General features: G+C 44.5%; 1 protein-coding gene across 1 annotated transcript in view; it reads right to left on the bottom strand.

Moving 5' to 3' along the window:
- Positions 1-515: 515 nt before the first annotated feature.
- Positions 516-19,160, bottom strand: part of IQCA1 (IQ motif containing with AAA domain 1) — a 169,034-nt gene continuing 150,389 nt past the window's right edge. The window contains exons 17-19 of the mRNA XM_032638432.1: positions 16,733-16,910; positions 8,781-9,019; positions 516-1,083 (exon numbers count right to left, since the gene is read on the bottom strand). Coding sequence (XP_032494323.1) covers positions 955-1,083; positions 8,781-9,019; positions 16,733-16,910 — 546 coding nt within the window. The 3' untranslated portion in view covers positions 516-954. The remainder of the gene's footprint in view (positions 1,084-8,780; positions 9,020-16,732; positions 16,911-19,160) is intronic.

Here is a 19,160-nt window from a genome sequence, read left to right as displayed (position 1 = left end):
ACGGAGTAGGAGATTGTAGAACTTTCTGCGGTGTAACCAAAAACTGCACAATAGTTAATTTGAATTAAATTCCAGTAAATTTATCGCAGCTCAATTTGTCTCCTTCCTTTGTGTTCTCACCACAATTTAGAAGCGGGTTACTTACAATATGCCACCAAGTAACCTTTCAGATTCTTACAAAATTGAAATTTATCTTTTGACCCTCACCTTTCTATTCTTTAATCTTTTTCTTTCTTAGAATTTCTTACTTCTTTATTTAGAGTTTCTCTTCTCCTACTTATACCCCATTTGGGGTCGTTTTCATCTAGCCAGTGGCCCGCCGCTGCTCCAGTGTTTCCCAAGAGCAGGAACCCAGGAACTAAGAGGCAATGACATAGCTCCAATGTTCCAAATATTAGCTGTGCGGCCCTGGGCCTTAGTTTCCTCATCTTCAAAGTCAGAAGATTGAAAGCGTTAATTTAAAAGATCTTTTTTAGCTCCAGCAACCAAATTACTGAGTCAGTCCAAGAAAAAGTTTTTATTCCATTATATAGAATACATGAATAGAGCAAAGAATTAATTTATTAAAATATGTGCAAGATTATTAATAAAAAGCTAATAGCACCGATGACTGACTGAATTTACTAGTTGTCAGATTAGGGTATTTTCTAAGTATCAAAATTTAAATTTAGCAACTAGTACCGATGAGATGAAGTGTCCAACTGGGATAGATTGTGGAGTGTGTGAAGAGTGAGTTTTGCTTATATACAAACTTTATATAGATTAAGAAATAATTACAAGGTCTAGAAATATTTGTTATGCAAAACTAACTTGGTGGTCAGCCTACAAAGATCTAACTGAGCGAGGGCAGGGCTGGTGGACGTAGGGCATCAGTGTGGGTCTTCACACAGGCAATGGTCAATCTCCTCCCTGGAGAGTCGGGCCCACCTCCATCCCTGGCTCCTCAGAGAGACATTACTTTTTCTTTTTCTCCTTTATCCCTTTCTTCTCCTTCTCTTTTCCTTTGTCCTTTTCGTTTTCTTTGTTATCTCCTGTTAATGCCAAGGCTCGCCTTTTACTCATAGGGGTCTTGGCGTACCAGTCCTGAAATCGAACAGACGTTCAGGAAAATATCAAAATGATGTGAATTCACTAGTATGCCCTTAAAAATAAAGAAAAGCTCACTGAACGGAAAGGGGCAAGCGGCCATTAAATGTTGGGCATTTAATGTATGTTCAATACAAATTCTTTCTACGTGGGTTTACCAACCTGTATTTCTATACAATTTGAAACTTCTATCTCAAGGAGTTAACAGTTAAGGAGGATCACTGGCCAGATCTAACCAATGACCCTTCCCAACTAAGTCACCTGACTTCCTGGGAAGCTTGCTCTGTCCCGAAGGTGTGGGTTTTCTTGGTAATGTGAATGGCTCCCTATGGTTCAGACAAGGCCACCAGCAGCTGGACTGAGGGATACTGTTAAAAACATGGCAGAAATACTGGAGCCAAAATACCCCAAAGCACTTAATGATTGCAGCTGGCCCTGTGATGACATTTTTCTCAACTTTCATATTTATTTGAAATCTGAGAAACACTTCGGTCTACAAGCTCTGTGGTTATATTATTTCATTAAATGACTATGCTACAACTTACTTATCAATTCGCCCATTAACGGACATATAGGTCATTTCCAATATTTTGTTATTATGAACCGTGTTGAAATTCACAACTTTTATATCTCCTCATACACAAATGAGAAAACTTCCCTGGGGCATATACACAGAAATAGAATTCCTGGTTGTCGGTCATGAGCATCTTCAATTTTATTTGATATTTCCAAACTGCAGTCTGAAGTGTGTGAGTTGGACACTATCTCAGTCTTTGTGTGTCTTAAAGTATCTTTATTTTTTCCGATCTCTTGGATGTTAGTTTAGCTGGATACAAATTTTAGGTAAACGGTTATTTTTCCTCAGCACTTTGCAGATATACTCTCACTTTCTTCTGGTGTCTATTTTTGCCAAGGAGATGTCTGATCTCCCAGTTGCTTCTTTGCAGGTAATCTGGTGTCTTAAGACTGACTTGTTGCCTTGTTCTTAGGTTCACAATAATGCATGTAGATGTAGATTTGTTTCATGTGTTCTGCTGGTCATGTGGAGTTTGTTTTTAACCTAAGAAGTCACGTCTTTAATTAAGGAAAATTCTCAGCAAGTACTTCTTCAAATAATTGTTGCTCTGACATTTCTTCTCTTCTTCTAGAACTGCTATTAGTTGGGTGTCAGTGTCTTCAAAGGTTCTTACTTGCAGTTTATAGGTTTTATGTTTTTATTTTTCTATGTTGCCTTCTGGGGGGAGCTGTGAAAAAGTTGTGAAGAGTTCACACCTCTTTTATTTTTTGGCTTTTTATGTTAGTTACCTTATTTTTCATTTCAAAGCTTTCTTTTTGTGATTTTTTCATAATTATGTTTTTATTCCATTTCTGCCTGTCTTTGTTTCAAAACTTTGTGTGTATCTCTAATGGAAGTTATGCCTTCATTTATTTTCTTGAACATCTTAATCATATTAATCTAAATGTTTTTGTTTAAATTATTGTCTTTTAATCATTTTTGTTTGAAGATTGTATGTAACACTAGATTTCCTAAAATGTTTTGGAATTTTGATTTTCAGATTTCTTTTGGCCTCTCTCTCTCTCTCATGATACCTACCTCCCTAGCAGTACTGCACTTGCTTCCACGTGGTTCTCTAAACCCACATCCAGAACCAGGACTTATAGGGTGTATAGAAGCTAATGCTCCTTGGTGATATTGGGATATCAAAGATCCAGTCACAGAAGTAGCAGATTTGTCATTTTATCTGCTTCAACTCCTAATCTTTGTTTTCTATCGTTTATTTCTCTCTCTGCTACATGCCAGGCATCTGTTTGTCCCTGTGTTTGAGATTTATCTTTGTTTCTGGCACTTGGGGATTTTCTCATTCTTCTTTAAGCATTGACTCGCCTTTCAACGTAAGGTGAGGTGGCCAAGTACTTAAGGTGATGGACTCCTAATTTACTGAGGCACAGTATGGAATATGGTCAATAAAATTGGCTTTGGAGTGAGATTTGAATTTTAGCTCTACTCCTTTTAAGCTGTGTGACCTGGAACAAGTCATTTTGCCTCTTGTGGTTTTTGTTTGTTTGTTTGTTTTGTTTTGGCTGCTGCAGCAAATTACCACATGGCTTAAAAAAACACTTATTATCTTATAGTTCTGTAGATCAGAAGTCCAAAATGGGTCTTATGGGGCTAAAATCAAGGTGTCTGCAGGCTGTGTTCCTTTCTGGAGTTCCAGGGGAGAATCTGTCCCCTTGTCTTTTGTAGTTTCCAGAGGCCACCGGCTATCCTGGCTTGTGGCCCCATCTCTAGCTTTGAGCTAGCAGTGTTGTGCTACCTGGAGTCTCAATGATTCCTCACACTGCCATTTCTCTGGTTTCTCTTCTTGTGCCCTCTTCTAACTTTTATGATTACACTGGACACATAAGGATAATTCAGGGTAATCTGTCTTAAGGTCAGCTGATTAGCAAACTTATTCCATCTGAAACCTTAATTCCCCTTTGCCATGTAACCTAACATAGGCCCAGGTTCCAGGGACCCAGATGTAGACCTCTTTGGGGAGCCAATATTCTGCCTACTACACCTCATTATAACTCACTTACCCCATCTGCAAAATAGGGTAAATGGTGTGGTCTAACTGAGTTAATAGGGTGCCTGGCACATAAGTAGTCATAAGTATTAGCTAACACTATTAAAACTATTACATCATTATCATTCAATATCTTCTCCATCATGTCCATTGTGCAGGTACATGTGTTTGGAGAATCTGCAAGACCCTAGTCTGACATGTTGTCAGAAGTGCAGCTGGGTGAAATTTCTCAGGGTGAAAATGATAGACCTGATTACCAGCAACTACAGCCATGGAATCACATTACTCGGCAGAGTGACAGTTTCATTCCTTCTATCCATCTGCTCAATCCATTTGCCGCTAAACAAGTTAACTGAACATCTAGGTGGGACCAGGCGCTGTGCCAAGTCCTGGAGATATGACAGGAAGCAGAAATGGATGTGGGGTCAGCAGAAACTCTGCAAGCCAGAAGGGAGTGGCAGGACATATTTAAAGTGATGAAGGGGAAAATCCTACAACCAAGATTACTCTACCCAGCAAGGATCTCATTCAGATTCGAGGGAGAAATTAAAACCTTTACAGACAAGCAAAAGCTAAGAGAATTCAGCACCACCAAATTCAGCTGTACAACAAATGCTAAAGGAACGTCTCTTGGCAGGAAACACAAGAGAAGAAGACCTACAATAACAAACCGAAAACAATTAAGAAAATGGTAATAGGAATATACATATCGATAATTACCTTAAATGTAAATGGATTAAATGCTCCAACCAAAAGACATAGACTGGATGAACAGATACAAAAACAAGACCCATACATATGCTGTCAACAAGAGACCCACTTCAGACCTAGGGACACGTACAGACTGAAAGTGAGGGGATGGAAAATGATATTCCATGTAAATGGAAATCAAAAGAAAGCTGGAGTGACAATTCTCATATCAGACAAAATAGACTTTCAAATAAAGACTATTACAAGAGACAAAGAAGGACACTACATAATGATCAAGGGATCTATCAAGAAGAAGATATAACAATTGTAAATATTTATGCACCCAATATAGGAGCACCTCAATACATAAGGCAAATGCTAAGTGAGTAGGACACTATCTCAATCTTTGTGTGTCTTAAAGTATCTTTATTTTTTCCGATCTCTTGGATGTTAATTTAGCTGGATACAAATTTTAGGTCGAGAGTTATTTCTCCTTTTATAAAAGGGGACATAAAAGAAGAAATCAACAGTAACACAATCATAGTAGGGGCCTTTAACACCCCACTTTGACCAATCGAAAGATCATCCAAAATGAAAATAAATAAGGAAACACAAGCTTTAAATGATACATTAAACAAGATGGACTTAATTGATATTTATAGGACATTCCATCCAAAAACAACAGGATACACTTTCTTCTCAATTGCTCATGGAACATTCTCTAGGACAGATCATACCTTGGGTCACAAATCAAGCCTTGGTAAACTTAAGAAAATTGAAATCGTATCAAGTATCTTTTCCGACCACAATGCTATGAGGCTAGACATCAATTACAGGAAAAAATCTGTAAAAAATACAAACACATGGAGGCTAAACAATACACTACTAAATAAGAGATCACTGAAGAAATCAAAGAGGAAATCAAAAAATACCTAGAAACAAATGACAATGAAAACACAACGACCCAAAACCTATGGGATGCAGCAAAAGCAGTTCTAAGAGGGAAGTTTATAGCAATACAATCCTACCTCAAGGAACAGAAAACATCTCAAATAAACATCTGAACCTTACCCCTAAAGTAATTAGAGAAAGAAGAACAAAAAATTCACACAGTTAGCAGAAGGAAAGAAATCATAAAGATCAGATCAGAAATAAATGAAAAAGAAATGAAGGAAACGATAGCAAAGATCAATAAAACTAAAAGCTGGTTCCTTGAGAAGATAAACAAAATTGATAAACCATTAGCCAGACTCATCAAGAAAAAAAGGGAGAAGACTCAAATTAGTAGAATTAGAAATGAAAAAGAAGAAGCAACAGCTGACACTGCAGAAATACAAAGGATCATGAGAGATTACTGCAAGCAACTATATGAGAATAAAATGGACAACCTGGAAGAAATGGACAAATTCTTAGAAAAGCACAACCTTCCAAGACTGAACCAGAAAGAAATAAAAAATATAAACAGACCAATCACAAGCACTGAAATTGAGACTGTGATTAAAAATCTTCCAACAAACAAAAGCCCAGGACCAGATGGCTTCACAGGCGAATTCTATCAAACACTTAGAGAAGAGCTAACACCTATCCTTCTCAAACTCTTCCAAAATATAGCAGGGGGAGGAACACTCCCAAACTCATTCTATGAGGCCACCATCTCCCTGACACCAAAACCAGACAAAGATGTCACAAAGAAAGAAAACTACAGGCCAATATCACTGATGAACATAGATGCAAAAATCCTCAACAAAATACTAGCAAACAGAATCCAACAGCACATTAAAAGGATCACACACCATGATCAAGTGGGGTTTATCCCAGAAATGCAAGGATTCTTCAATATATGCAAATCAATCAATGTGATAAACCATATTAAGAGACTGAAGGAGAAAAACCATATGATCATCTCAATAGATGCAGAAAAAGCTTTTGACAAAATTCAACACCCATTTATAATAAAAACCCTCCAGAAAGTAGGCATAGAGGGAACTTACCTCAACATAATAAAGGGCATATATGACAGCCAACATTGTTCTCAATGGTGAAAAATTGAAACCACTTCCTCGAAGATCAGGAACAAGACAAGGTTGTCCACTCTCAGCACTCTTATTCAACATAGTTTTGGAAGTTTTTAGCCACAGCAATCAGAGAAGAAAAATAAATAAAAGGAATCCAAATCAGAAAAGAAGAAGTAAAGCTGTCACTGTTTGCAGATGATGTGATACTCTACATAGAGAATCCTAAAGATGCTACCAGAAAACGACTAGAGCTAATCAATGAATCTGGTAAAGTAGCAGGATTTAAAATTAATGCACAGAAATCTCTTGCATTCCTATACACTAATGATGAAAAATCTGAAAGAGAAATTAAGGAAACACTCCCATTTACCACTGCAAGATAAAGAATAAAATACCTAGGAATAAATCTCCCTAGAATAAATAAATCTAAGGAGACAAAAGACCTGTATGCAGAAAACTATAAGACACGATGAAAGAAATTAAAGCTGATACAAACACATGGAGAGATATACCATGTTCTTGGATTGGAAGAATCAACATTGTGAAAATGACTATACTACCCAAAGCAATCTACAGATTCAGTGCAATCCCTATCAAAATACCAATGGCAGTCTTCACAGAACTAGAACAAAAAATTTCACAATTTGCATGGAAACACAAAAGACCCCGAATAGCCAAAGCAATCTTGAGAAAGAAAAACGGAGCTGGAGGAATCTGGCTCCCTGACTTCAGACTATACTACAAAGCTACAGTAATCAAGACAGTATGGTACTGGCACAAAAACAGAAATATAGATCACTGGAACAGGATAGAAAGCCCAGAGATAAACCCATGCACGTATGGTCACCTTATTTTTGATAAAGGAGGCAAGAGGCAAGAATATACAATAGAGAAAAGACACCCCTTCAATAAATGGTTCTGGGAAAAACAGACAGCTACATGTAAAAGAATGAAATTAGAACACTCCCTAACACCATACATAAAAATAAACTCAAAGTGGATGAAAAACCTAAATGTAAGGCCAGACACTACAAAACCCTTAGAGGAAAACAGTGGCAGAACACTCAATGACATAAATCACAGCAAGATCCTTTCTGACCCACCTCCTAGAGAAATAAAAACAAAAATAAACAAATGGGACCTAATGAAACTACTTGTGCAGATCAAGATCAAGATCCACTACTTGTGCAACCCTTGTGCAGATCGTTATTTTGGAGATCCGTATTGAGACTGTTTTCAACCTTCATTTAAGCATCAGCAGTAAAGCAGAGGGGAAAGAGTTTCTAGAGTTGGTGGAAAAGTGACACGTCGTAGAGGGAATTTTCCTAACCCCAAGCAGGCTTTCAGAGACCAGGGGCTTGAACGGGAATTCCAACTCTCTTTCCGGTGACTGCATGGCTAAGACGGTGGTGGATATAGTTGCATGGATACAGCTCTCCTCCCTTTTTTTCCCAGTTGGCCAAGAAAACTACCTTCAGGTTCAGAAAGAGAACACAGCTGTACTCATTCGTATTCAAAGGATTTGGAGGGGTTGCCTGCTGGCCTGGGCCTTGGGGACGAAGGCTCTAAAACTCATTGTACCTGGAACAGGCACATCACTCTTGGCTACTTCTTTTCCTCCCATATCGAGGGATATGAAGAGTTAATTCTCAAAGCTTCCTCCAGATCTAAAAAGTTCCGTGAACATATCAGGGTGTGTTCAAAAATACAAAAACTAGGGCTTCCCTGGTGGCACAGTGGTTGGGAGTCCGCCTGCCGATGCAGGGGACGCGGGTTCGTACCCCGGTCTGGGAGGACCCCACATGCTGCGGAGCGGCTGGGCCCGTGAGCCATGGCCGCTGAGCCTGCGCGTCCGGAGCCTGTGCTTCGCAATGGGAGAGGCCATAGCAGTGAGAGGTCCGTGTACCGCAAAAAAAAAAAAAAAAAAAAAAAAAGAAAACTAAATGTTGGTGAATTTTCTTGTGATTTCCTATCGCAAGTGTACTAGAAGATGACGTGCACCAGGGCAAATATGGAGCAAAAGAAGCGTTGGCTGGAAGTACACTGTTTAGGGACTGGTTTTTTCCATGCAAAACTTGTTCCATTATGTGAATTATGAAGTAAAAACCAGTGAGAACCAAGAGAGGGGTGTGTGTGTGTGTGTGTGTGTGTGTGTGTGCAAATCCAATGGTTTTGAAGCTGCTACTCAGTTCTGCAATTTGGCTGTTCATTTATAAGGTCATGGATCACAATTTTCCTAAAATTTGGAAGACATGTGCTTTACTGCTAAGGCCAGAAAAATACCGTGGCCCCCAAATTTCGAGTTTCTAAATTTTACTGGGTATGGTAGAGTCCAAATGCATGAATCCCAGGGGACTGGAGGGAGGAGGTGATGTGACAAGTGTTTGCTGCTAGGACCTGGCCAGGTAGGTGTTGCGTTTACCTTAAAGCTCTCTTCTTCCTCTTGGTAGACGGGACTCATGCTGGTGAGAGACGCGATGAACTCGAGGGCGGTGAGTGGCTTGTGAGATTGCTGCCGGATTCTGCGCTCCGTGAGCACCTCCTTCACCACTTGGACGATGTGGCCCTGGGTGAAGCCGTCGGTGATCTTTGCCAAGCAACTGACACTCAGGGCACCGGTGATGACTCCGCCGTGGCGCTGAATGATTTCTTTCCACAAAACTGTTGTATCCAAAATGATGGAAAAGGCAGAGAACAGGAGTCACCACAGAGAAAGCAGCATTGACCCAGTTCCCAGGACAAAGCAGTGGCTCACCAAGAAAGGAGAGCACAGGAGGTCTGCTCCAATTTGTAATTCAAATGAGCAGGAAGCCACCTGACCAAATGCTCTGCCCCAAGGGATTTTCAAGCATAAGGGATGCACGTGGATGGCCCTGAGGTCTGCAGACTACGAGCCCCTTGAATTGACAAGGAAAAATTAAACTAGGGTCAGTATAGTTTTAGGGTGGTACTTTCAAAGATGTTCAAAATCTTCCAACATTGGAAATTTACGTGGGTGTCTATGGCATTTGGCTAAGTAGGAGTCTGACTTGTTTGACCTATAAAGTTCATTTCTTACATGATTTTTATGCATGGAATTGGAACGCAGAGTCCAATTTCTATCAGCCACGGCAGGGCTCGTTTCCCGTTGGGTGTAAGACACTGTCCCACAGGTCCTATTAGACAGAGCAACTGGACCCTTTATTCTCTGCCCCCAACAATGGAAAAACAGCACAGATTAACAGATCTACCCGATGGGAGTCCTGTTGTTGTGTGGGCCAGTGGGACCTGGGGTGACCGGGAGATTTCACGTAGAACACAGGGATGCTGTGAAGATGAATTATGAAATTATCCCTGATGTTTACTTAACCATAGAGATAGGATGGTCTCCCATACAGCATTTGAGACGAGATTACACTTTGAGAACTACGTCTATTCTGTCAAGAGAGGCTCCAGGGAAATAAATGAGACTTGCTGTGGTGTGTTTAGTTCTATCCAGATGGTGAGGAAGGATGCAGACAGGGTAAGGCCTTCCGTATCAGAACCAGCCGCGGTACTGAGAAGATTCGGCCAGATGTCTCTAGAGCATTTTGACCTTCCTTGAGGAATATTTGAAGCAGTGTTTAAACAACTGAAGATTACTGCATATTCTGAGCACTGTCAGGTGTGTGACGTGACTGCAGCATCTAACTACATTGATCCAAAAGTACCTGATGAGATGAAAAGGTCCAATGACTGTCAAGGGATAGAATGACTTGGAACGTAACTAGGACCCACCCACATCAGAGTCTGGCTTTTGGGGCCACGAGTTATTCCAAAAATACGCCTCCACTGTCCTCCTTGGCGGGGGATCCTTGGCCCCAAGGTGAGCTGAGTTGCTGGGAAGGGGTGCATGTTATCATGGGGCCTGTGGTGTCTTCCAACGGTGGAAGGTTAGCCATCAAGGGATGAAAGCTGCAGTGAGACCAGCAAGGGCCACGGGGGCCCCCAAATTTGCCTAAAGCAACATCTTTTTCCTGTGTCTACACTGCTACTTCCTTGGTGGGTTTATCTGAACCTGAACTCATCTAAGGTAAAAGTGGGAGTAGAAAGATTTACTTCTCGAGCTGCTATGAGAAATAAGGACAAGAATGTGTACAAATCACTTGGAAGGAACTGTTCTGGCACATGGTGGACACTTTCTCTTCTGTAGCTTTATTACTGTTATTTCTGTATTTTATTACTATCAAGTCATTCCACTTTGTACCACAGTTTCCTAATGCTCAGTAAAACATCAATTATAAAAGCGAACACAAAATAAACTACAGAGTATTTCTAAGCATATCTGTGTAAAAGACAGATTGGAACAGGGGAGGATTACCCTTATCTAAATACAACTGCTGTAGAGTTAGACATCAGGAGACACAGCCCGTGGTAAAAACACACAGCAGCAACAACAACCAGATGACACCATCCCTTGGGATCTCATCTGTCTCCTGTCCTCATTCATAACATCTAGAAGCCGAGCAAACAGGTCTGAGTGGTGACTCTGGGTGCTGAGAAGGGAACACGTTTTATGGGACAGTCACTGGTGAGAACCCCTAAACCTGAGGACCTGGTAGATACCCCAGGCTGGGAACCCAGAGCAGCTTCAGACTTGGGCACCCGTGGGTGAAATTCCTACCTGCAGCGTGGAGGGGACAAACAGTGAGGGCCAAGGGCTTCCCAGCGACAAAGATCAGCTCTCCCGTGCCTCCCTGTTAAGCTATGAAAGTCACAGCCTCCCTGTATTTTAACACAAAAATCCCTGCAAGTAAAGATTCAGTAATAGTGACGCAGATGTCGGGATTAACAGATACACACTACTATATATAAAGCAGATAACCAACAAGGACTTACTGTATAGCACAGGGACCTCTACTCAGTATTTTGTAAAAACATATAAGGAGAAAGAATCTGGAAAAGAATATACATATATACGTACAACTGAATCACTGTGCTGTATACCTGAAACTAACACGACATTGTAGATCAACGATACTCCAATAAAAAAATAGTGATGCAAAAAACTCTGGTCTAGTGTGGGCATGTAAACACCCTATTGACAATGAACATGTATGATATTCGTGTAAAGTCTTGGTCAAGCTTCGTCAAAATACCTAAAACATTGATGACTTCCCCAAGCTCATCATTTTTCAGTGGTGGTGCAGTCACAGCTGCGGTGGGACTTGCCCACTTGCCCCCAGCCATCTCCAGGTCCAGAGAAGGGGAAAGAGAATCAGGCTTGACTTCCTTCTCATGTTCGATGAACTAGACTTACTAGCCTTTAAAAGAACAGCTTCTACTGCTTGTACAAAGCCACCGGATCATGGGTTCTTGGCCCTTAAATAGCTGCTCTGGGGCAAAGAGGGGATTCAGGCGTGGAGGGAGCTCTAGCCTGATGGCTCATTTCAGTGGAAGCCCCACAGCCTGTACTGGGGCCACGAGCAGGCTGCCAAGCCTTTGGTCCAGCGGGGGAGGGGTGGTGGTGGGCACAAAAGCACAACAGGCTTGGGGACTGGCAACGGGCGCGGCCGTGAGGACCTGAGGCCAGGGCTACAAAACGGTTCAAGGCAGCTGAGGGGCTCTCTGGACCTGCTGCCGTGTTTTACCTTCCTTTCCCGGATGTAGAGGGCTCTTCAGTTCTTCAGACTAATCTCCATCCCCTTCCCCTTCTTTAGGCTGAAAGGAATCTGGTCTTCGGGGCCCCTTCTCTGCTTTTGGCATTCCCAATTGATTCTATCCTGGCTAGTGCTTGAGATGACACAGTCTCTTAAAATTCATTTTTATTTGGGATTTCGCAAAAGCACAAGAGGGTGAATAATGTGATCGGGATGAGCTTCTGGCCTCTGCGGTCTAGGATTCCAGAAAAAGAAACGAAATTGAGTTATTTGTAGTGAGGTGGATAGACCTAGAGTCTGTCATACAGAGTGAAGTAAGTCAGAAAGAGAAAAACAAATACCGTGTGCTAACACATATATATGGAATCTAAAAAAAAAAAAAAGGTTCTAATGAACCTAGGGGCTGGACAGGAATAAAGATGCAGACGTAGAGGATGGACTTGAGGACACAGGGAGGGGGAAGGGTAAGCTGGGGCAAAGTGAGAGAGTGGCATGGACATAAATACACTACCAAATGTAAAATAGATAGCTAGTGGGAGGCAGCCGCATAGCACAGGGAGATCAGCTCAGTGCTTTGTGTCCACCTAGAGGAGTGGGATAGGGAGGGTGGGAGACGCAACAGGGAGGAGATATGGGAATGTATGTATATGTACAGCTGATTCACTTTGTTATAAAACAGAAACTAACACAGCATTGTAAAGCAGTTATACCCCAATAAAGATGTTAAAAAAAAAAAAAAAGACAGACATGGGCTGGACCCCTCCGAGCAGACACAGGGTCTAAGGTGGGGGGCCTGTGATGAATCGGGTTATTAGTGGAGCAGACCCCGGGGAAGAGAGACAGGAGGAGGCATGAGGAACGTGGAGAGAAGGAAGCCCAAAGGGATTTCTGGGGACTAGACATGGCATTAATCAACCTGGGGGTGGATTTTCTTTGCAGAGACATTTTGAAGGAAACCGCTTGATTTGGGGAAAGGAGGTAGCTATTGAATTATATTTGGTAAACCTTAAGGACCGTGTTTCCTCCGGCTGATCTACCCTTCTCTTCTCAGCCCTGTCACTCCCCCACACCGCCTGGAGAATCTGAGAAGTTGGATCGAGAGTGTTCCATGCACCTTTGGCCCTCGGCTGCCAGCAGACAGGTGGACAAGCAAGGGCCCAAGTTATGGATCTGCAGCCCAGGCTTTACAGGATGCAAGAGACCTTTTTTTTGTGTGTGGTACGCGGGCCTCTCACTGTTGTGGCCTCTCCCGTTGCGGAGCACAGGCTCCGGACGCGCAGGCTCAGCGGCCATGGCTCACGGGCCCAGCCGCTCCGCGGCATGTGGGATCCTCCCGGACCGGGACACGGAACCCGTGTCCCCTGCATCGGCAGGCGGACTCTCAACCACTGCGCCACCAGGGAAGCCCAAGAGACCGTTTTTGATCATTGCAAAGACAGGAATAGTCTTTCTTTAAGATAGATGTCCCAGCCACTGTGGCTATGGTAACTTCAAGGTCACTGAGGGAAACGCTGGGCAGCATTTATGATGTTGGCGAGAATGGGAGCCTGAACAAATCACCCACCGAGAAAGAAATATGTGAGACACACGTGGTTGAGTGGACAGAGCCCTGGGCCCAAGATGACCACTGCTGCAGGTTTATCATCCGCCCACCGGTGAAGGGATGCTTCCTCCTTCCTCTCCCACGATGCTGCTGTGAGGGGATTCAAGTTGGAATCTGTCTTGTGATCTGAGTCCCTAGAGAGTCCTGGCACTTTATCAAAAGAACACACCTGTCCTTGTTATACATCAATAGCTCCATTTCGAAAGGGCCTATGGTTTTGTCAGACAATCGAAACTGTTCAAAGTCAAGAATAATGTTCTAGGCCCTGAAAATTAATAATACTCTACCTTATTCCATTAAGATAGCTTAAAATATATATACAATACAGAGAGAGAGAGAGAGTCAGAGAGACACAGAGAATCTAACCAAGGGGCACGGGAGTGGGAAAGCTCTGATGAAGCCAGGAGCGTGGAATCCTCTGTAGTGGGCAGAGAACACTGGTGCTCACCCATCTCTGTGTCGACTCCTTCCTTGGCTAAACTACACATCCCTGCCCCCTTGAACCTCAGAGGGGCCTCGTGAGTCATTCTGGCCAATGTGGCTAGAAGAACTGTTGGCCCCTCCTCAGTCTGGTCCCTAAATCTACTGAGAGATCATTTATACTATCTTTCTTTCTTTTCCTTTGATGCTGGCTGGTTGCAAAGGATCCAGTGGAGGGCTTGCAGGCCCCAGAAGATGGAGAAGTCCCTAGATGGGTGGAGAGATAACTGCGCCCAAAGTCTTCCTGTGCTTTGCATGTAACATTGTGATTACGATCACACTTTATCAAGACAGAAACGAATGCATATTGCAAACGGAGTGGCTAATAAGCTAAGAGTTTATAATGTATGGGGAGTAAAGGGTTGTTCTCCTAGCAAATCACACTGACCAGGAACTTAAGATCGACCAGAAAGGACATACATCCTCTCTGTTTTGGTGGTGCTTGTGACTAATGAAGGATGAATAGAAACCAAGTCCGACCTAATAGTGTTTATTCTTATCAGCAATGCACCATGGCTACCATGTCATCGCTACTGCCATCTCCTCTACCATGACCGCCACCATGACCACCAGCATCTCCATCACCCCCAGGCTGCGGTCACGACCACCATCATCTCCATCACCACCAGGCTGTGGTCACGACCACCATCATCTCCATCACCACCAGGCTGCGGTCACGACCACCATCATCTCCATCACCACCAGGCTGTGGTCGTGACCACCATCATCTCCATCACCACCAGGCTGCGGTCACGACCACCATCATCTCCATCACCACCAGGCTGCGGTCACGACCACCAGCATCTCCATCACCACCAGGCTGCGGTCGTGACCACCATCATCACCATCATCTCCATCACCTCCAGGCTGTGGTCATGACCACCATCATCTCCATCACCACCAGGCTGCGGTCATGACCACCATCATCTCCATCACCACCAGGCTGTGGTCATGACCACCATCATCTCCATCACCACCAGGCTGCGGTCATGACCACCAGCATCTCCATCACCACCAGGCTGCGGTCACGACCACCATCATCTCCATCACCACCAGGCTGCGGTCGTGACCACCATCATCTCCATCACCACCAGGCTGCGGTCGTGACCACCATCATCTCCATCACCACCAGGCTGTGGTCACGACCACCATCATCTCCATCACCACCAGGCTGTGGTCACCATCACCGCCATTTCCAACAACACCATCATCATCTCTAAACCAAATCCACCACCACCACCACTACCATGGGTGGCCGGGACGACCCCTCAAGGAGTCGCACCTTTGGTATTCACATGCTGTATAGTCCACTGTCCTTGAACTTGGGCTGGCCTGTAACTTTCTCTTGACCAGTAGAATGTGGTGTAAGTGACTCTGTGTGACTTCTGCAGCTGGGTCACAAGGATCCTTCCAGCTTCTGCCTGAACCTCTTGAAACGTTTGTCCTTAGGATGTTCCCCCTGGGGACCTAGCTGCCGCGCCGTGGAAGGCCATGGGGAGGGGCCGGGTAGAGGAGGTCTGATCACCAGCCCCAGACGAGCTCCCAGCTGACAGCCAGCAACAGCACAGTCACGGAGGGAATGGTCTCGGATTGTCCAGCTCTGTCCAGTCTTCAGATGACTGAAGTCCCAGCCGCCATTTACTGCGCCATCATGAAACACCTTGGGGAGAACTCCCTCACTGAGTCCAGTGGCCCTTCAGAATCACGAGAGGTGTACTTTGTAGTTTCAAGCCACTGGGGAGGTCTGTCACACAGCAATCGATAAAGGAAACCACCACCGGCACCACTGCCGGCTCCCTGGGCCATTTATTGACCCGCCATTTAAATATTTCTCCTCCATGCCCCCCATCACCGCCTTCTACTCCTCCACCTGTGCTCTCCGGGAGCTGAGATGGTGTGGGGCATTCTAGCCATCTCATATAAGGGTCACCACAGCCCTGGGAACTGAACAGTTCTCCTACTTTAGAGCTGAGAGAATGGAGGCTCAGAATGTCAGCCTACTTCTCAAGGTCATCAGCTATTCGGCGGGACAGCCAGGATCAGAACCAGAGCTCGTGAGAACCCACGTGCCACGGCTCTTCCCAATTTCACTGCACTGCCTCCCAGGGTCACTTTTTTGTATTGTTCCCATTTAAAAATAGGTTTCAAAAGAAGTGATTTTGAATCTGTCTATCCAAGGGAAAAAATGGAAAAAAAGTAAACTCTTGTTTTATTTAGTGTTTAAGTAAATCAACATTCTCTTGGACTGGTATTTTGAGCCTGGAAAAAAAAAAATTGACCAGGTGAAAAGAAATGCTTTTGCACGGGAAAGACATCACCACCACGGGGACAAGCTGAGTGACCCTAATCTACCTGTCAAAAGGAAAATTCTCACCCACAGGGGCTTTTGTCTCCTTCAGGGCTCAAAATAATAATCCCTGTCCTGTTTCCTTTTGCCTTGGGTAAAAAGAATTACATTAACAACAGAACAGAGATCTGTTGCTCTTGGGACCTGGTGTTTATGTTTATGGCTTGGAGTTCGCTGACGTCCTGGGGCACTGGGACTTACATCACCTTCTGATGGTCACCGGGTGACGAAGGCCACCCTCCTGGCTCAAGCCCACATGCATGCAAGCCCACACCGGACGGCCCAGCTTCGGTTACTGCATACTGGAAGGGGTGAGGGGTACTTGCCATATCTGGAAGCATAGTCTGGTCTGGGAACCAAAATAATTTTTTGATAAACTTTGCAAAGAGGTTGAAGTTCAGCATCAAAAGGTCGCTGTGTTGTCCCCACAATCAGAACCCTGTCATCTGGTTTCAGGAGCTTCAGGATTTTGAGAAGCTGTTTTTTCAGGCGTTTAGGTTCCATCTGGGAGGAAGAGAGAGGGGAAGAAATAAGCCCACACATAGAAAAAAAGAATTAAGAACAAAAGAAAATATAGCCTTGGATGCACTGTGGCATTCGTTGGTTAAAAAGTGATGCCCAAACACACTTTCTTAGAGTTTGTTCTGGGTCGGGTCTCGGGACGTGGTTCCTGGTTTGCATGGTCTGAACTGCTGGCACTTCCTTTCCTTAAATCTGGTGTTCAGATTTGGAAAGGGGGAAGGAAGGAAGCACCTGACCGAACGTACTAGCATCTTAACCCTAAGAATGGGAAACAGGGCGGATTTCCAAGCGGAAGGAAACTGGCTGGGATTGAGAATTGGTTTCCAGTGTGTTCCTCTGAGCTGTTTTGAAGGTGAACTCAAGATTTCCTTTGCTGACGGCTGTGACAACGAGGACCAAGGTCTTGGATCTCAGATCTGAAAACAGCTGGTTACATAAGAGTGTGAAACTTCTCTCTGAAGCAGTTTGGGTGTAGTTTGAACCTGTATTATTTCAGTATAATCTGAGCACTAATGAGGGGCAGGAGTAAGACCTGAGGTACCTGAGGGAGGATAACTTCTGGCCTCTGGGTGGGGTGGGGGGGCATGTCAGATTTGGCCACGTTGCCATGGCAACACATGGGCTTTAAATCAACCACAACTAGTGCAGCAAGAGAAGAGGAAGCGTCTAGGGGTGATGGGGGCGCCTCCACAGAGACACCCAAGAACAATCTGGGCCTTTTTTGCTCCCATTTGGCTCAGGGGCAATTGAGCCGGAGAGTTAAAGATCCCACCTATCCTGGGGCTTTCCTGGAACCGCCCCAGCACATGTGAGCTACTCTATAGAGATGAGGTCGCCTGTTGCTTGGCCCTGTGTGTCCTGCACACCTGGCCGGAAGACAGCCCCGCACGTCTGCCTGCAGGAAGGGGCTGGTAACATCTAGGGAAGGGAGTGGGCGTGGGATAAATTCCACGCTCGAGAATAAACGCGAATGGCAGGAAACTGGAGGCACGGGGGTGACAGAGCTGTGCACGGCTGCAGGGCCTTTGGGACAAGGACACTCGTGTGCTGGGGAATCGTTCCCTGGGAGGCTCTTTGGCTGCCCCGTGGAATTGGGAGTCAGACCTGGAACGGCAGCCTGCTGGGCAGAAGGAGGGAGGGTGGTGTTAGGAGTGTGGTCCGCAGGGCGGGTGTGAGCTGGGTGGGTGATGCCGGGGAGGGAAGGGGCTGTGGCCATGCAGGGGGCCCAGTGTTGTGCCCCTTCCTCCTTCCTTTTGTTTGACCAACAGAAAGGCCCAGTTCCATGTCTGGATTGACGGGGTGCAGGGAAAATACTGGATGAGAAAAGAGCGAGACGCCAGGCCGAGGGGCCGTTCGGAGGAAAGCCCAGTGGGAAGTTGCAGAAACTTTTGGCTCCAATGAGGCAAGAGGTTGGGGGCTTGCCTTGACCTTCCAGGACAGCGCAGCTTGTTACTTCCCGGCCCGTCAGCCTCGCTCATTACTTCTTACGCCCAGGCTGCTTCCATGGTACTGGTAGCATCGACTGCATTCTTCCTGTGTTCCAGGGGTCTTGCTCGGTGCCTGACATGAACCTCCTCACCTTATCCTCGCAGCCGCCCCAGGAGAGGGACCCGTTCTCACCCTCACTCTGGACATGCTGGCCTGAGGCACAAGGAGACCAAGGGACATCCGAGACCCAGAGTTCATGAGCCGGTCCCCAGCTGCCAGCACGGAGTTAGTGACTCCACAACCTTGCTCCTGCCCTTGTTCTGGGGACCCTGCCTTTCAGAGGGCATGTGCAGGGGGCCTTGCTTGCCCCACTCCCAATTCCCTTCCTGTTTAGGGGCCTATAGCGATTGAGGGCTGCAAAGGAGACTTCAAATATCTATTATTGTTATATTATCTATTATTATATCATTATTATGGTATAGATCAGCTTTATTGAGGTGTAATTCACATACCATATAATTCACCTATTTAAAACGTATGATTCACCAATAAAATTAAAATATTAAAAAAATAAAATGTATGATTCAGTGTTTTGTAGTATATTCACAGAGTCGTGCAACCATCACCACAATTAACTTTAGAACGTTTCCATGTTCGTTGTCCCCCAAAAGACCCCACCCATTAGCAGTCACTGCCCATTTTCCCCCAACCTCCTTCTGCAATCCTAGGCAATCACTAATCTACCTTCTGTCTCTACAGATTTGTCCATTATGGATATTTCCTAAATAGAATCATTCCATATGT

This window comes from Phocoena sinus, chromosome 7, assembly GCF_008692025.1.
Source record: "Phocoena sinus isolate mPhoSin1 chromosome 7, mPhoSin1.pri, whole genome shotgun sequence".
Lineage (NCBI taxonomy): Eukaryota > Metazoa > Chordata > Mammalia > Artiodactyla > Phocoenidae > Phocoena > Phocoena sinus.
The sequence above is the reverse complement of the archived record's forward strand: the minus strand, read 5'-3'. Positions and strand labels throughout refer to the sequence as shown.